The 20,808-nt window shown below is 32.0% G+C and overlaps 2 protein-coding genes across 2 annotated transcripts; both read right to left on the reverse strand.

Annotated features, from left to right (window-relative positions):
- Positions 1 to 3,172: 3,172 nt before the first annotated feature.
- LOC141667281 (uncharacterized) lies at positions 3,173 to 5,546 on the reverse strand. Its single transcript, XM_074473706.1, has 4 exons — positions 5,301 to 5,546; positions 4,853 to 4,991; positions 4,106 to 4,774; positions 3,173 to 3,380 (listed from the first exon to the last, which is right to left on the reverse strand). Exons 1-4 carry the CDS (start codon positions 5,384 to 5,386, stop codon positions 3,285 to 3,287), a joined length of 990 nt encoding a protein of 329 aa, XP_074329807.1. The 5' UTR covers positions 5,387 to 5,546; the 3' UTR covers positions 3,173 to 3,284.
- An 8,191-nt stretch (positions 5,547 to 13,737) lies between these two features.
- On the reverse strand, positions 13,738 to 14,307 carry LOC141665118 (uncharacterized). Its single transcript, XM_074471104.1, has one exon. The coding sequence runs from the start codon at positions 14,305 to 14,307 to the stop codon at positions 13,738 to 13,740; it is 570 nt and encodes a 189-aa protein (XP_074327205.1).
- Positions 14,308 to 20,808: the final 6,501 nt, after the last annotated feature.

A 20,808-nucleotide genomic window follows, 5' to 3' on the forward strand; every position in this document is an offset into this window, starting at 1 on the left:
AGTGAACCAGGCACCAAGGCGTATAGACTATATGACCCTGTGGGGAAGCGTATATATGTGAGCAGAGATGTCGTTTTCGAAGAAACGAAGGGATGGTCATGGGCACAACAAGAAAAATGATAATTCATGCAATTCAAGTTCATTCTCAGTGCCAGAAATACTCGAGAGAGATGGAAATGAAGTTGTTGTCGAAGAACTATCGGATGTTGAAGAAACATGGGGAGATGAAGTCACAACACCTTCACGCACACAAGGAAGGAATGAGAGCAGCACTGAAAGTTCACCATTATCACAGACGTCAGGGACAAGTTTAAGTTCAGACATATATGATGGGAGCACAGCACCACGCAAGTTCAGGCCTCTCTCAGAGATTTATGCTGATACGAAAGAAGTAAAAATAGATGAAGAACTACTGATGATAGAAGGTGAAGAACCACATAATTATGAACAAGCTGTAAAAGTAAAAGATTGGAGGATAGCTCTGGATGAAGAAATTAAATCCATAGAAAAGAACGGCACTTGGAAATTGACTAAATTACCAGATGGGCGCAAGGTAATTGATCTGAAGTGGGTTTTTTAACTGAAAAAGGATGCAAGGGGGAAAGTTATGAAACACAAGGCTCGTTTGGTTGCAAAGGGGTATGTACAAGAACACGGAGTCGACTATGATGAAGTTTATGCTCTAGTCACCAAGTTAGAAACAATTCGATTATTGTTGGCATTAGAAGCTAAGAACGACTGGCAAGTCCATCATCTTGATGTGAAGACAGCGTTCCTAAATGAAGACATTAATGAGGAAGTATACGTTGCACAACCAAAGGGATACATCAAAGAAGGATAGGAAGAATTGGTGTATAGACTTTATAAAGTGTTGTATGGCCTAAAGCAGGCACCACGTGCGTGGTACGCAACATTAAACTGCTGCTTGGAAAATTTTGGATTCAAAAGGTGTCCCTCAGAACATGGTGTGTACACTCGATGAAATAAGGATGAAGTTATGATAATATGTGTGTATGTCGATGACATACTGGTGACAGGCACTGACTTGTCAAGCATTGAGATTTTTAAGAAGCAGATGAGTCAGGTATTTGAAATGAGTGATATGGGATCATTGGCATATTACCTGGGAATAGAAGTAAAGCAAGAAGATGGCGTATCAAATTAAAACAAACAAGCTATGCTAAGAAAATTCTGGCACAAGCAGGTTTGACAGATTGTAATCCAACAAAGTTTCCTATGGATCCTAAGGAGCAATTAACGAAGGATGAGAGTGGCAAAATAGTTGACAGCACCAAGTACAGGAGCTTAGTGGGTGGCTTACGATATCTGGTGCATACCAGACCAGACATAGCATTTTCAGTAGGGATGGTGAGCAGGCATATGGAGCACCCAACAATGTTGCATTTAAACGCAGTGAAGAGGATATTAAGGTATGTGAAAGGTACATTGGAGCTAGGTCTTTCTTACTCAAAAACAAGTGGAAACAATATCTTAACAGGTTTTTCAGACAGTGATTTTGCTGGTCATGTTGAGGATAGACGAAGTACAGGGGGAATGGCCTTCTACTTGAATGAAAGTTTGATAACATGGGTCTCTCAGAAGCAAAAATACGTAGCATTGTCATCCTGCGAGGCGGAATTTATGGCTGCAACTGCAGCAGCATGTCAAAGCATATGGTTGCGGAATGTTCTACAATAGGTGACAAATGAGAAGATAGGACCAGTGACTCTTTACATTGACAACAAATCGGCCATAGACCTTGTTAAGAATCCTGTGTTTCATGGACGAAGCAAACACATTGATATTCGTTATCATTTCATTCGTCAATGCATTGAGCGTGGTGAAATTGAAGTAAGGCATGTTCCTGTTGAGAGTCAGCGTGCAGTTATTTTGACCAAAGCTTTGTCAACTGTAAAATTTGAGAAAATGAGAAAGCTCCCGGGAGTTAATAATGTTGCAAGTCCAATTCAAGATTAAGGGGGAGAATGTTGGAGTTAATCTTGAATATTTGATTACCTTATTTAGTTCAGCTGTTTGTTTAAGTAATTGATTTGGTCATTATGTTTCAGAGAGATTTTATGAGTGCCAGCAAATAATGATAGGAGTGGAGTAATATTAAGAAGGTGGTGTGATTCTTTTTTCCCGATCTGTTGCTACAATGTGTGGTGTTTATTTTCTTTATAAGCTTTATTTTTCTGTTCAATAAAATATTGAGAAAGAGTTGTTGCTCGAAGTACTTTGTCCTGTGTTTAGTTTTACATATTTACTCATCTGGTGTCAAATAATTACAATGATTTCTTCTCACATAAAAATTTAAACAAAAGTAAATTTTTCTGAAACCACCTAAGTATTAAGTATCACTTTGCATCTTCCACATTATTCGTTCACGGTATAATCATTTCACGGGAAATTGACCGTACCTGCCTCCTTGCCCTTGACCTGGCTGCAGATTCTCTGTTTCTGATCATACAGGGCTGTTTCCTTGCCGCCACCTTCTCCAACTGACCACTGCACATGTCTGCTGCATTACCATTCTTGTCAAATTTAGGGGAAACTAAACTAGCAGAACTTCTCACCATACAGAACTTCTCGTGGTTGGTATCCACTGGCCATTCTTTCTGGCAGTGGCTGATAAACCGGCACATTTCCTACACCTCCTGAAGCAATAACAACTGCACAACCAGGTGTACATGACTGCTGCAGAGGAGGTGAACGATCATGTGCCCGCACCACACCAGCCATAATTAGAAAATCCTCGAGGTTCATCTCTTTCTTTGTTGCCTGATTCTGGGCAGAGTTAACTTCCTAAAAATTAGCAGTATCATTCACTGATGATGTTTCTATCTCGCCTTCAGGAAACTATAGATTAGTATTGGCTGTGGCTGCAGCTGTGGGGATTGTGGCTGCTCCCATGGGGGCAGCAGTGCTAAGGGAAATATCGGGGCTTGGGAGAAGTTGTTTAGGAGTTCACCAATGTTCATTGATCCGGAGCTTCGAATATCATCAGAGAATGTGTGTTGAAACACCTCAAGGAGGAAAAAGATTGATGACGATCTAGAAATGAGAGGGCATGGCTCTCAGGATGTTGTGGGTTTATCGATTGAAGAGATGATTAAAGACATTCATCATCATATAATTATTAATATAAGCAACGAGGAATGAAACCGAATTGGAGATAAAATAAGATAATAAATATGTACATCTAGTATAAGCAATATTCAGATGCACTGAAAATACAAAGACCACTTATCAACCATGGATTATGTACAGTAGTTGGGAGACTTCTATTGTGAGTGTCCTATAACTCCTGCAAATAACTCCAACCACAACCTTTGAACGCTGCTCCATGCAATAGAAAATCTCAGTAATATGGACTGTCGCTGGCAACAAAACATCACAAAGTGTAAATACAAGATTTGAAGCAAGAAGCAACATAATAATTAGTGTAGTTCAGTTCAATTCACAATTCAAATTCCTGCTAAATTTTCAAATGAATCAAATCGACTCAGCGTATTCTCCTCACCACGTCTCTATCTTGTTAGTGATTTGTACACTGTCTATCCTGCTGCAAATACGACTCTTCCCGTCTGCAGACGGTTGTACATCTATTTATTCTAGCTAAATCTCAAACACTTTAGAAATTCATTTCCTTACTATTCAAAGCCTAGGAGCTCAGAGATTTACAAACATTACGGGTTATCTAAATGTTTTATAGGTACCATGTCTAGCTACCAGTTAAATGTTTTTGCTTTATACATTTAGCTTATACCAATTACCAAGTGCCTACGCTGCCTATAAAAGAAAAACATGTTAGTAGAGGTTAATCCAATCCAAACGACGTTGCCTAATTTATATTTTGCTCTAATGCCACTATAACACAAGATGTCCAGACTGGAACAAGTGCTCTAAGTAGTTACAATTTTTTTATAACATATTTTCTTACCTAAAATTATATTAAAAAATACCAACATTATATAACCACCTCAAAATTTTGATAACGGCATAGATTTAGACAAGTGTGCAAACGGACGTTTGTAACACAATATATTTTAAGCACAATGTATCTTGATTTAAAGATCATCATAGCTAAATGCAGTGAAACTACCTGCGTAGCATGTGAAATATCATTTGAAGAATGTCCTAGTTCTTCTGCATCTTCCCACTTCTTAGTAAAGCTCTTGTAGCCTCTGGTCCCGTATGCTGACAATAAGTTTTTGAATGACCCGAGAGGATTAATTTTGCTGTATAACACTCCCAACTTGTTCCTGTAAGGGTGGCTCTTATCATTAACATATTTAGCTTCCTGAACCCAATTTTCTTTTTCATCTTGTTCAGACACTTCGGAACCAATCTGCACAGTATGCTTAGAGGCCGCGTTTCTTAACATCAAATTATCTGATTGTTCAAATGCGCTCATATCCAAACTAATATACTCCCCAGGCTTCTGCTCAACAATCTCATTATTGAAACTAGACGACGAAGAGGGATCCAGAAACATTGTCATCACGCTTCGATCTTCTACATTATGGTGTGGTACATTCTGAACAGACTTTCCCCCTGAAAGAAACATTGCAAACCCATCTCTATCTTGTTCATCCAAGTCAACCCATTGGTTCCTCAACGAGGACGTATCTGACAAGCTATTACACACTTGTGTTATCTGTGCCACAATGGCTGCAATAAATTGCTTATGTCTAGAAATGGCAATTTGCTTCCTCTGAGACTTTTCCAATGTAGCTGCTGCCATTGCCACCTCTCTTTCAAAATCTTCAAGCTGTTAAAACAGTAACAAATCAGTATTCTAAAACAACGGAAACAAAGAAAAACACCAAAAGCAAAGCACGATATTCACCTGCCACTTTACTGTCTCGAGACTAGTTGCTAATTGACACTTGTGATTGTTTAAGGACGCAAGTAGTCTATGGTCAGGATTACGGGTTTCTTGAACAAGACTTTGCTCGTGCAACAAAACTCGATACACTGATTCCATCCTATAACAAAAAAGCAACAATTTAAAGTCATAGCATAAGCAAGAAGTTCAATATCTTCTCTTATGATGTACAAGAAAACACTCATATTCGATATACAAATCAACTATGAACTTCAAGAACCAACCTTTTCACTCGTAGCAATAAGCAAGAACTTGGCAGTCTATTATTAATTGCAATTTGTATAGTACAATGTAACAAGATAAGAGTTGTTGAAATTGAAGTTGAATTCGACAAGTTAATTAACAATACATACAGAAGAAGCAGACTACATATATAGTTATATACATATATGAAGGGGGAGGAGTGGACCTGTCAGCAGAGTCTTGAACAACTTCGGCTGCTGAAAAGAGCGGGTCGGATTTCCAATCTTGGTAACCCGGTGCTGAAGATGGCATCTTTCTTCCTCACCAATATTTGATAAAATTATAGTAATATTTATAGACACATACATACACAGATGATGTGTGTATATCTATGACTTGGGCCTTTGACAGGGGATGCAGGTAGTTAGAGTTGAATCATGTACGTGCGTGTGCCGGAGCGCTACTATTCGGCTTATTTAAATAATTAAATTACTTATGCTTAATGATCCGATTCATTAATACAATTAATCACTAAAAGTTAACTCTACCGAATAATGTCCATTTTTGAATTTTAGAACACTTCCCAATAAACTTTTTTTATTAGCAGATCTTAAATTATGGTAAATGTTATTTGCAAAGCAGTTTTTTTTTATTTTCGGAGCAAAAGAGTGTGAAATTACTAAATTATTCGTACCTTAATCTTTTCAAGATATATTTATTGTGAATGTAAGAAGGTAGTTTTATATTTTCACTCTTTTTTTCTTTGAAACAAAATTACTATATAAATAATATTTTTCTAAATCAAATGTAATCACGATAAAGTTATGAAGAATGATTTAGTTAAATAATATTCCCTCCATATTTTTTTAATTTTTACATTTGACTTTTGTGTAGTCAATTTGACCAAAATTTATTGATATTTTAGAAATATTCTCTATGGTACCATTATAGAAATGACTTTTCTCGTTAATACCGTTAATACCGTCAATTTATTAGCTTCTATTCATGATAATTTATTAGCTTCTACTCATTAATAATTCACTTTGGATAACCTCATGTAAGTAAAATGTAATAGAATTGATTTCGGTTTGAAAAACAAATTGTATAGTTAAATTATTTGTGAAAAAGTACCTAAAATAGATACTTAAATAATGTAAAATGGAGTAAATATGAGTGAAATATTAATGATCAAAGTTTGATTATGAAACTTAAATATATATCACTCAATTTAACTCCCTTTTACATGATTCAAAAGTCTATTTCATGTATTTATTTGCAAAAATTTCAAATATAAAATTTATTTTCCAATCCGAAATCAATTCAATAATATTTTACTTAACACAGGATATTCCAAGTAAAAAATCAAATGTAGAGAGTTACCACGGATAAAAGTCATTAAATTGATGGTTCGGTGAGAAAAGTCAATTCTACAGTGGTATTATAGTGGTATTATAGAGAATATCTCAATATTTAATAATTGAAAAAAAACAAAAATTTTATCATTAAAAAATATATTTATCTACTTTAATATATAATTTTCAGTTTTTTAAATAATATAAAAATAAGATTTATATTTGGGTGTTTTGAAAAAATACCCAAGTCTAAAAATATTTTTGCAAATATACTGTTATTTTTTAAAAAAAATTGCAAAAGTACTTTTTAATTTGCAAAATACTATTTTTTAATTTTATTTTTTTTGCAAAAATATGGTTTTTGGCAACTGAAATGAATTGCATGCAACATTTGACGAGTTTCTGCAATTACATGCAACTCCATTCAACTAGTTGCATATCTGTTTGATTTTGGCTGCAAAAGAATTCCGAAGATAGTAAAATTGCAAAAAATTTAGAAAATTTAGTATTTTTGATAATTTCTCTTTATTTTTTTTTATCAAAATTTGACTTATTTGATCAATAAAAAAAAATGAATACAGAAAATGGGAATGAGCAACTACAATACCTAGTGCAAGTTTGGCTCATCATTCTTGGGGCTCATTTGAGTCCAAAGCCCATTATACTATTTGCTTAGCTGTTTGACAGATTAACTAATCGATCATATAGAATCCATTTTGAGTCATAAATGGAATGTTAGAAATCCTAACATTTCCTTTCCATTCTTCATTTTCATTTTATCACAACTCATGATTTATTCTGTCTCCTAATTTCTTCTTTTTAAATTTATATTAGTTTAAAACTTGTATGATATATTAAATATTTTTATAAAATTAATTTGATGAAATTTTTTGGATATGAAATTTGTACATTTAAAATTTTAAATGATAGTTAGGTATCTTTGATTTTAATATTATTTCAAAACTCATTCCAATCGTATAATTTTATTACTTGTTTTTAGATTTTAGATTTTAGATTTTTATTTTTTATATTCATGTATTAAAATTATTAAATTATGTAATTTGTAATTTATATTTTATTATCTTTTTAAAAATTATAACTTTTAAGTTACAATTTACCAAAGACATTATAAACTTATAAATAACTTATACATGAAATTATCCAAACACTTAAATAACTTATAAGTTATCATGTTCATATCTTCTAACTTTAAGTCACAAGTTACATTTTTTAAGAAATTTCAAACGGGCCCTTATTTATCTACTCACCTTTCTTCCACGTAGGTGAAGAATCAGTTTAATATAGTTATTCTATCAGCCCTTATTTATCTACTCACCTTTTCTTCCACGTAGGTGAAGAATCAGTTTAATATAGTTATTCTGTGATAGAATAACTATACTCCTAGTCCCTCCGTTGAATTTGAATCGTACTCCTATCGTCCTATTCAATTTTTTAGGGGAGGGAAACTCGATAAGCACTTTAAATTTTTTATAAAATATAGTTACCTAATTTTTTAAATTTTATTTTTTTAAATTAAATATAATATATTATTTCCATAAGTTGAATATTTTTGGGTACAGGACCTCCATCATTTCTCATATATAAGTTGTACTTTAGAACCATACAAAAAATATTATTCTCATAAAACAAGTTTTTACCGTACTTTAACTATGTTTCTCTTGCCAAACATATATACTGTGTTAGTCATAATTTAAATAGTGATCTCAATTAATGAAACTTTTTATTACTTATATGCTTAGAGCATATGTATGAAAACTGTATTTTCATTGATTCAACGGCTTTTTCAATTGGCCCAGAAAAATATAGTTATAGTATGTAATGTAGTAAATCAAATGCATCAAAAATTGATACTTCTTTGATTCATTAATAAGACTTCAACATTTAACAATTGATGGAACTCCCAACAGTAGGCAATTTTGTGGACCCCACATATTCACCTTTTTTTGACATATTCCACCATTTCTAATACAACTTACTCCGTTTTTTTTAATTTTAATATATTACAACTGCTTTTAATATAATTCCTTGTGTTCATTTTTCACACAAAATTTTAAAGAATGAAATGGAAACGAAATAATTTTTTTGAATTCATTACTACAAAATTTCTCTTGTATATTTTTAAAAAATAAAAATGATTTGAGATTACTATAATTTTATAAAATGATGTTATTTTATAAATATAAATTCAATTAATAAATTTAGATCAAGACACGTGTTAAAAGATGAGTCAAACGAAATTCTAATCGAAAATCTAAAACTATCAACAATATTATCAAGAAAATATAAAATTATCTACAACATATTATTACTTTCAAAATTATTATTTGTGAGACATAGAGATGAAGTTAAATATATAATATTTAATCTATGTTTTTAAGTAAGATAATAAATATATAATCTTAAATCTATATTATTAAGTAGGATAGTTGAGATTATGTATTATTTATTGAGAAATAGTAATTGATTAATTGATTAAGTTGTATGGGTGCATAAAATCTATGAAAAATATTGATTTAGAGTGAATAGTAATTAAAGCCATTGATTCAATTGATGAATTGATAAATTTATGAAGCAAACGGGTCCATATGCTCTTACATGGAATGAAATGCACAGAGTTTTTACACGCGTTACCCATATACTTCCCAATTCAGAGTTCTAACTTTACACAAAACTCTTAATTTTCATCGTATACCTTTTTTCATAACCTTTTGTTGTTGGACGACGCCTAAAGTTGAATGGCCAAACATATCCCATGCACATAGAAGTTAGAACTTATTGGTTTGTACCCGGACTGTAAACACCATTAAACTCGGTTCGAGTTTGACTAAACTTATTTCCGGAGCTTGAAATTTGAGTCGACAATGTTCGAAAAGCTCGAACCAACACTACTATGTACAAAACAAGTCTCATAATCAAGATCGGCTACACTAAATTGTTAGTGTTGTACCCTAAAAACAACACTATTATGTTTATCTATGACATATGGATTATTAATGTTCATGTTCCATCACTTATTCTTTTAATAATTTATTAAGTCTTAATTTACTGCGACATAAATATTAGATTAATAAATGTCCTTGGAATATGATATGAATTATATATTTCTAAGTACGTGACATAGACGTGAGATTATGTAAATAGTATCAATATTACCAAATATCCCTAGTCGAGAATTATTATTAAGGGACAATAATAATGCATTAAAACTAGTGTGTTTGTTTACTGATGATTACATCTCATTGATCATAGGTATAAAGATACTAAAGTCGAAAACACAAGCAGATGTAAACATACATGGTGTTCAATAGACCCAATGTAAGATTCTACATGTCTGTTATGTCATAAGTATTCTCACAGTGATAATGATGTTAATGTTCCTTCGACTTGAAATCATTATGATTAATATACTTTGATTACATCAAAAGTTGCCTTTGACCGGGTAATGATAAAAGTGGACTTCGGGTATAATTAGGAATCGTGTGAGAAATATGAATGATTTAGAAAAGATTTAACCCTCATAATTTTGGAGAAGAATCTTATTGGCCTTTTATGTGAGCTAGATTATGAAATGCGTGGCGCCGTGCTCAAATGTTGGTTTGAAATGATAGTCTACTTATTGATCAAGGAAACTTGGATTAAACCATGAAGATGATGATACATAACATGCCTCAAGTTTAAATCTATAATATTTGGTTAAAAGTATTATATTACCTTATACATTATTCACGAAAGGTTTATCGATCACCGATTTAATATTATTACTGGGTAACATGATTTATTACTAGATGCCGCTCATTATTTACGATTTCAAATTAGATTTAAAATTGTTGCCAACGTAATAATAACCTAAAGGGTCACACAAAGAATGATTGGAGAATTATTTTATTTAAATTTGGATTTAAATTAAAAGTAAGTAATTCGAATACTTTATTTTTAATTAAGTAAGAATTAATTAATTAAATAAATAAGAAATTCGAATTTACTATTAAATCCGAAATTGAGTTATTGAGTGATTAAGTAAGACTTAATTAATATAACTAGGATTTTCGGATTTATTAAAACTCTAAATTAGTTTAGGGTTAGAAGTTTTTTCTCTTGCCTATATAATTTTTTTTAAGTCTCAACTAGGGTTGTGCGTTTTATAGTAACTTGAGAGAGAAAGAGAGAGAGAAAAGGCGGATTCTGATTTACGAGTTCTAGTACACACACTCATCCTTCGTTCGATCATTCGTGTGGATACCTTCAAGCCGTAGATCGTTTCGCGACAGGATACATGGTGATTGTTGAAAGCTTGGACCCCATTATACAACAGAAATCGTAAAACTTTTTAAGGTAAATATCTTAACCACGAATTCAATATCGTCTTTTCGCATTGATCCTGCGTCGAGTTTCGATTTTTCTGGTTTTTACAATTTAAAACATTGTTTCCATTGCGTTTTATGCCTCGAAACCCAATATAAATTTGTAAAATGCATAACCCTTCATCTCAAAATAAGTCGCTTGGACTTTGGGCTCATGTTTTATGGTGTACAAAAAAGTGACTTCCACATATTATTTATACAATTTTCTTTTTCTAATAAAATTATTACATTTAAATTTTTATTCATTAAAAGATGAAATTAAGAAAAAATGGGTATATGATATTTTTTTGCACCTTAAAGTACGTGCGCTGTAATTAAAGCAACACTTGTTTTGAAGAACAGAGTATTAATATATCTATAACCCTTATTAATAATGAAAACCCCTTGTTTAAACGGTACCTTGGTTGGGAGGCTTACAATGTAAATGACTTAGAGAGCAAACCAAACCTCTGATTTTGCAAAGAAGTGGTGCCAGATTGATCAAAGTCTAATACAAATTTATATAAATGAAACGATCATTACAAAAAGTCAAAACTACGGCGATAATTATACTGAACATTACAAAAAATCAAAAACTACGACGATAATTATACTGAACAGTTAAACAATTTACTTCATAAATATCATATACTATGTTAGTCAACAGTTATTGATTAAATACATTAGAGATAACATGACATAAATGAATGAAATGTCACAATAATGTTTAGTTGATAAACATGAATTATGCGTGGAACCAAAATAAAGTGTGAAAAGTGAGACATGTTTTTCTTACGTAAGTAGAGGTCTAGTGAAATTAGATAAAAATAAAATTTCTTATGCGGTCTAAATTGTGAAGTAAATTTTTATGTTGCTAGACCATTCCCTGCTAGAACTTTAATCATTTTAATATTTCTTATACAAAACATTTTTTGTACAAATTGATCTAACAAATCACAGCACACAATGCGACATTTCAAATAACCGGGTCATACTTTTTTAAATATAATAAACTATAACAACCTTAAATTGTAGAGTTAATATCACTTTGCATTCCTTCGGTTTCAGCATAATCCGGATTGGTCGAGAACTTTAATTATATGCAATGTGCATCCCTTAGATTTTCATATCCTTACAATGACTTACCCTGACACGATTTTTCGTTAATTTTGATCGGTTGACTATGGGTAAAATGGAGATATTAGGTATAAAAAATTTAAAAAATATATTAAAAATTCAAAATAAATGTAAAATAAAAGTAAAAATTATAGTTTATTTTTTATAGTGTGAGTATATATACAAATTTTTATAACGTGCGTAATAATTATAAATATATCAAAATATGATTTAACTTTAATATGTTAAAGATGAAATAATTAAATAGAAAGACTAAAAAACTATTATTAATTTTTAAAAAGTGCTAAAATCGATTTAAAACTTCATTCAATTTTTTTAAAAATCATTATATTTTTTTCTAATATTTCCAATTTATTATTATTTTATTTAAATATTTTATATGTATTATTTCCGTTTTACCCCTAGTCAACCTGGTCAAAATTGACAGAAAGTTGACTAAAGGTTGGTTATTGTAAAAGTATAGAAATATAAGAGATGCATTTTGCATATAACTAAAGTTCTTAACCTGCATTAAGTTAACTCAAGGGATACAAAGTGAAATTAAGCCTAAATTATATGACAATAACAGCACATACTCAACAAAGTACACCTTTCTTACTTAACATTTGTTTTATTTTATCCACACAATAGTAACACATTGCATGACATTTATTTATTTTACAATCCTCTAAAAGATGTGCAGCTAGACATGTCACACCAACACAATTTACCTTATTGTCATATTAATTTCATAACAGAAATGCACTAGAAAAACACATCCTAACGAGCACCAAATTGAAAGATAACTACAGTCTACATGCTTTCTCAGTTTACGGAGAACCACAAATCCATGCACAGCAATACGATGAGCGAAATACGACATTGCACTAGAACATGAGTCCACAGCAGCAGAACAGATTTTATTAGGGGAATATTGGCTTCGGTCTTGGTTCAGTACAACGAGCTCCAGCTCCTTTTGAGCCCCTTCTTTCCGCCTTTTCCCTTGCTAGCTTTCATGACCTCGTCCATTTCCTGCACGAAGTTCTGCAAATGTGAAATTGATTCATGAAAATGTGAAGGTATACATTTCCATTGAATGCAAAATTACGATGTATCTGTGTATTGCAATTTGTTCTATGAAGTGATTAGTGTGTGCTCAACATACTTGCTGCTTCATCCTCTTCATCTCTTGCTGTTTACAAATGTATTAAACATATTAATCTATTAGGCATTAGTCAACAAGAGAACTATAAATAAACATATAGATTAGTTTTGAAGAAACAAAGTTGTAGCCACGGTCTTGCATACCATTTTTTGTTGCAGGCGTGCCTTCTCTGCTTTTAGCGCGTGCAGTTGGGCTTCTAAATCACGAGTATACGCCTAGCCAACCAGAAATTATGTAAAATAACTTTAGAAACAGACTTGGTCTAGACCTTTTCCAGACCATGGTTTAAATCTAAAATATTTAAATTGCGAAACGTAATACTTAAATAGAGAAAAAACAATTTTTTTTACAACCCCTTCACAAAGCATTATTTCGGGTGAAGGACAAGTTTAGACTATTTCTATATAAAATTAACAAAAATGACCATTTTCTGAAAAGTTGATCAACTTTAGCCCATGGATACCCACCTGAGTATCCCATATATGATAGCCAATTACCAGTGGAGTATCTTATACAATTGGGATACCCAACTAACGGTGGAGTATTCAATCGGCTAAAATTGGCCATTTTTTCAGAATGGTTATTTTGGTTAATTTTTTTTAAAAAATCCGTTATTTTTATCAGTTTTTCCATTACTTTGCATCTTCTATGTTATTCTTTACGGTAAATTTATCTCAGTGAAAACATAGCGTACCTCTTCCTAGCCCTTGACCTGGCGGCAAATTCTCTGTTTTTGATCACGCGACGCTGCTGCTTTCTCGACACCTCTTTGGATTCCGGATGACTGGACTTGTCCGCTAAATTGACATTTATATCAAGATTATTCACACTGTCGGAATTGTTTCCCCCGATACTGTCAGAGGAAACTGGAGTATCGGCTGACCCCTGCCTAAATCCACCTTCACGTGGTTGGTATCCACTATGTTTTCTTGCAATTGCAGCTGATGCTGCATCTTTGTCGCTTTTTTCCAGCAGTGTCTGATAAGCTGGCACATTTCTACCCCCTCCTGAAGCAATGACAGGCCTGACCATACAACCAGGTGTCCCAGATCCAACTGTTGTATTATTGTTGTTTTGGTATGACACACATGACTGCTGCAGAGGAGAAGAATAATCAGGTGCCCGCACCACACCAGCCATGATAAGAAAATCCTCGAGGTTCATCTCTTCGTTTGAAGGGATGAACTGTGGATTAATATTGGCTGTGGCTGCAGCTGTGGGGACTGTGGCTGCTCCCATGGGGGCCAGCGCCGAGGGCAATATCGGGGCTGGGGAGAAGTGTTTGTTCAAAAGCTTGAATTTCTTCTTCTGTCCAAACGTTGTTAAGGAGTTCATCTATGTTCATTGATCCAGAGATCCCCATGTCATCAGAGATTGTGTGTTGAAACACATCAAGGAGGGACAAGATTGACCTTTGGCGATCTAGTGATGGGAGGACATGGCTGTCAGGATGTTGTGGGTTTGTTGAATGAACAGATGAGTCAATTTCTCCTCGCGATAGAAAGTCTGAGTTGTCTGTCCTCACCATTCTGGGAGAGAGATCATCAGAACGTAACCAGTATCTGCAGCGTCACAAGGAAAGTAAAACTGAGCAATTACTTTAAGGATAATAGATATGTACAACTAGCATAAGGATTATAATAAAAATAACTACTAGGTTGGGGAGAGAGCAAACCAAACCTCTGAATTTGCAAAAGAATGACCAAGTTAATTTGCAAGACTGATTAAAGTTGAATGCGGATTCATAGAGATGAGATGATCACTATAAAATGCAAAAAATTAATGCGGGAGTTCAACCGTGGACGGCTAAACCGTTTGCTTCATAAATATTTTACCATCTGAGGCTATACTTATTTATTATATGCTTTAGAGATAGCATCGGCATAGATAAAGTGAAACTGTCGCGTTGACGTTCGGTTGATAAACATGACTTGTATAAAGAACTGAAATAAAGCGTGGAAAGTGACGAGGTTTGTTTGCTTTTTTGCGAAGGTAAGCAGAGGTTTATCGAAGTTAGATATAAACAAAATTGCTTTGTGGTTTGTAGGAATGATAATCATTTCGTATCGTGTACTTTCGTATGCATAATATTTTTCGCCAAATAAGAAAATCCACTAAATTGTTTTTTTCGGGTTTTAACCGATCGAATTGCCCCTAACGATTTTTTCGGTTCGGTTAACCCAGGGCCGGCCCTTTGTATTTGGGTGCCCTAGGCGGGATTCAAAAATGGTGCCCCATATTCATAACCAAAAAATCACAATAAGATATATTCATTGTATAAAGAAAACTTACTTGAATCTAAAGTAGCAAGTGAATATAATGAATTTCTTGTACGCAAAATATCCAAGTTTTCAACCTCCTGCAATAATCTCCTGCAAGCCACTGATGTATCATGAATATAGAACAGTCATCATTACTAGTACACAACAATGTCAAAATAAAGTTATAAAAATGAGTTTACCTTTATTGATTTTGAAACTTTTTTCTAGGTTTTTGAGATGTGAATCTCTCTATGATTTTGCTATAATCTAGAGAACTCGCCAGCTCACTTTCAATAGACAATAAAACCAATCCATTAAGTCTATCTTGAGACATCGAAGAGCGGAGATAAGATTTGATCAGTTTCAATCTAGAAAATGTCCTTTCCGCCTCTACCACTGTAAGAGGAATTGTCACAATGATTCTATAAGCTATCCAAGCATTTGGATAATTTATTGTTTTGAACTAGAACTTAAATAATTAAGCACATCTATTGCCTTTGTTATCTCATCGGGTATTACCATTCGAAGTACTAGTAACTTGTTAAACAACTCTGCGCCAACAATGTCATATCGCATATCATGTCTAAGAAATCCCTCAAGCTTCATGCAACAAGATTTTAACCCCTCATCATCACCAGATAAATGCTTCTTCAGGTTAAATAAAAACCCAAATTTTTCCTTATAATCTTGAAACTGTTTAAACCATTCTTTGAGTTGAAAAGCACCTTGATCAACAATATACAAGAAATAATTTCTTTCTCAGTCTCTTCTACATTATTCTCGACAAGCCCATCTTTTAAATTTTGAGTTTCTGGCTCCTCAGTTTCAGTCTCCTGCTCAAATTCAGTATATGTAGCTTCATTCTCAGATTCTTTTCTAATATCTGTATTCTCAATAGGAACCCCAATATCACCACTATTAGTTGTTTTTTTCCCAAAAAACTTGTCAAGAGAGCCCATTTGCAATTTCTCTGCTTCCACCCGCTTTCAATTTCTTTTGTCTTTTTTGATGCCCCGATAACTGGTTACGCTTCATTTTCAAATTATCTAGTCATCAAACAAAATAATGCAATTAATTTTAGTCACCAATCCCAAATCAGTAAATCACAAAAGATATACTACTTTTTACAAAAACAAATCTCAATTATTCTCTTATTATTCACATCAAATCATTAAATTGAAAAATAATAATAAACAAATAGTAAATTACAATATTATTAAAAAATTAATTAGAATAGAAATCTTTAAACATACCTGTGTTATAATTGCTGAATTGCAAAGCACAGATGATCCGATCTTCACGATGAGTCGATGACTTCCAGTGTTTGATAATTGATATTCAGAATGAATGAGAACAATCAGTGTTCTGTATTTTATTCGGTAGCTAAGCAGAGGGAAGGAGAGGGTTTTGTACTTTTGTTATATGACTTCATCTGGCCATCTGGGGTAATGGGTATAGACGCGCATAGTCCAAAAACTCAATTTCTCCAAACCTTTCACATTTTTACTTTATTTTGTTTATTAAATAAATTTATTAATTATATTTTTAAAGTAAATTAAAGTAAATTATATTTTAATTTTAAAATAAAGTTATCACAAAGATAATAATATATTTTAAAATTTTAATATATCCCCCAATCACATATATGTTAATGTATTCTAATTAAAATTTGTATTTAAATATAAAAAAATAAAAAAAAAATAATATAAAAATAAATACACATATGTTATTGAAATATTTTGGTGCCCCTGTGCGTGGTGGTGCCCTAGGCGGCCGCCTTGGTCACCTTACCCAAGGGCCGACCCTGGGTTAACAGTTTATCGGTTTTGATTTTTTTTTCAGTTTTTTTCTCACCCCTACTAATTTGTGAATTAAAATTTTATGTTGCTAGTACGGATCATGCTAAAACTTTGATTTTCAGTAGGGAGGCTTTCAATGTGAATGACTGAAATTTCAAATTTGAATTGAAGGATTATAATGAAAATAATTATGGAGAGAGAAAACCAAACCTCGGATTTTGCAAAGAGCTGTCCAAGTTAATTATTTGCTAGACAAATCAGAGTCGAATGCTGATTATATAAACTAAAACCTCTATAAATTAATAGAGTTGGGACCGAGGAATTTATTAATTTAGAATTATTTTAATTTAGAGAGGTATTACTTAATTGTAAATTAATATTGATTAATTTAAAGATTGATTTTAATATTAAAAAATTATATTTTAATTATATAAATTAAATAGAATTATGTCATCCTGAGTTTCTAAAAATTATAACTTATTATTTTATCGAAATTGTTTTTTGAACGGGTTCAAGTCGGGACCGGAGAAAATCATTATTTTATAGAGATTTTTAATTTTATGAAGGTTTTAATATAGATGAAATGGTTAGCAGGAATGGTCAAAAATTACTGCAGCAATTGTACAACCGTGGATGGCTATACCACCACTTCATAAATATCATATACTATTTTAGGCGATAGTTATTTATTATATACTTTAGAGATAGCATGACATAAATGAGTGAAACCGCCTCAATGACGTTTAGTCGATATACATGGATTGTATATTGAAAACAATAGTGTTAAAGTGAGGTGCGTTCGCTTTCATGCAAAGATTAGTAGAAGTCTCTCGAATTCAGTTATAAACAAAATTCCTTTATAGTTTGTAGACATGACAATTTTTTCGTGTTCTGTACTTTCGTATCACTGTATTTGTAACAACCCGCAATTTCGGACTATTAAATCTAAAATCGAAACTAATGCAAAAATACAATGATTAATCCAAAATTCTATTACAAAGGTACTATTACGAGTCAATTTATTCCAAAACTTAGGTCCACGAACTCCAATGCTATCCAAATCGAATCTCACACCGAACCTGAAATTGTAAGTAATGAATTATACAGCCTAGCAAGAAAAATTGACTAACTATTTAACTGAAAAATAAAGGGTGTTTTAATAAAACGTTTTTTCTCAAAACAATAATAACTTTGTAAAATATTTTCTAAAATAAATCCAACCCAAAGTTTATATTTTAAAATTCCGAATTTAAAACAGAACAAAGAAGATTTTATAACAGATTAGAACAGAATAAAACAAAACGAAACAATAATTTTTATAAATACCACAGTCTTGATCTACGACCACACTTGCCAGTAGTCGGCATCTAATTCATATTCTTATTCTTTATACCACACTTTCCATGGTTGACATCTAAAGTTCAATAATTACGCGCCCTTAATAGGTATCTAAAGTTGCACACTTGTGCGCCTACTAAGGGTATCTAAGACTAGTTCACTATAGCATAAATTACGAACAGGTTCGCAATGGTAGAGACTGGATTTCAAAAGATTCTCGTATCTTATTTCTTATACAGTTCAAACAGAATTCTTATATCTTATACGAAATTCAAAATCAGAGTATCAAAACTTTTCCGAAAATAAAAGTAAGTCAAAAAGTACTTACCTCAAAACCTGGTCAGATCTGAATATTGCCTTTTTGACCCTCTAAACGACGTTTTCTTGAGAAACATGAAACACGAAAGTTGTAGAGAACGCAAAAACCTTTCCGAAAAGTTCATAATCAACGAATTCTTACTTATGATGAATTAAATATGAATTTTATAAGACTGCTGATTTATGAGAGAAAAAGGCCTACGAATTTTAATAATTAAAACGAGTAAGATGAATATGGTGTATTTATAACGATATAAAATCCTGTTTCTTAACCACCAAGTTATTTGTATTAAATTCTGATCCAAATTTTAGGCCCATTAATCTAACCCAATTTTAAATCCTAGTCCTAATCTAATTTTAGTACCTTTTTCTACTATTCTATTATTAATCAAATTCTAAAAATTACAGGATATTGCAGTATCAAACACATAATATGATTTATTGCTGAAATTAGACCTGGCTATTCGTTCATTTCGTATACTTGCATGTCGCGTACTTTCCTGTTTCGTGCACGTAATGCCAAACCAAAACCCAAACCATCAAAGATTCGCTTCATTTCATTTCATTTCATTTGCCTTCATTTCCTCTATGTTTCGCTTCAAGTTCATGTAATATTTGAATGAAATAGAAATACTAATAAATAAATAAAATATTTAAATATGAAATTTTTACTGGTAGAGTTTTAAATCAATATGTCATAAAGAATCAATTGTGGTCAAGTCTAGTGAAACTTAAAATTTGAAACTATTTTGTATTTAACTTATGTAAATATTATATTTACAATATGAATTCATAAAATTTAAATATTATTTATTTCGTGTATCTTCATTTCGTGTCGTGTACTTCAAGGTAGACAATAAATTCATGTGTATAATTTTGTGAACCACAAAGGTCAGCCCAAACTCATTATTTTCGTGTCTTGTACGGAATTGCCCACTAAATACTTGAACCAAATGTAGGGTGTTTTTACACTTCTACTCATCCCATCCTTTTAAACATCATACTCATAGAGCATACTCAACTAAATGCTTAATTGGTTAAGCTATAATGGTCATAACCTTAACTAAGACTAATGCTATCAAAAACACTTATTTACATTAGAATGAAGAATTGAGACATTAAATTGCATTTCAATTTCTTTCTACTTGTTAGTTACAAACTAATACACTAAGCATAAATTTAAAATTAAATCACATTGTAAAAAATTGGAATGATGGCTAGTAGGCAAGAACAATACGAGATAAATATAATTATATATAAGAATGCATGCATATGGATTAATGATGTTAGAATAGGCCTTGAATCAGTATATACCCTGAACGCTGGGACTTCGGAGGTCTTGATTTTTTTTTAGTTTTTTTTCTCACCCCTACTAAATTTTGAACTAAATTTTTATGTTGCTAATACGGATCACGCTAAAACTTTGATCGTCAGTTGGGAAGCTTTCAATGCGAATGACTGACATTTCAAATTGAAGTGAAGGATTGTAATAAAAATAACTGTTAGGTAGGGAGAGAGCAATCAACATCTGATTTTGCAAAGAACTGGCTAAGTTAATTATTTTCCAAACAGATCAAAGTCGAATGCTGATTTATATACCGTAAAACCTATATAAATTAATATAGTTAGAACAAAGAAATTTTATTTATTTAGAGAGGTATTAATTAATCATAATTAATAACACATTGATTTAGTAGGAGTTTTAATACAAAAAATTACATTTCAATTATACAAATAAACAGAATTATATTATCCGGAAATTCTAACAGTTATTATTTTATTATTGATCAAAATTGATCTTTTTTTGAACTGCTCCAAGTCAGGACCGGAGAAAATTATTATTTTAGAGAGAATATTAATTTATTAGGGTTTTAGTGTAGATGAAGTGGTCACTACGGAAGATCAAAAAATTACTCAATTGTTTCATAAAATATTTTATGCTGCAACAATTACTCAATTGTGGATGACTAAATCGCATGCTTCATAAATATCGTATACTATCTTTGATGATAGTTATTTTTTAT

This window comes from Apium graveolens, chromosome 6 (assembly GCF_009905375.1).
Source record: "Apium graveolens cultivar Ventura chromosome 6, ASM990537v1, whole genome shotgun sequence".
NCBI lineage: Eukaryota > Viridiplantae > Streptophyta > Magnoliopsida > Apiales > Apiaceae > Apium > Apium graveolens.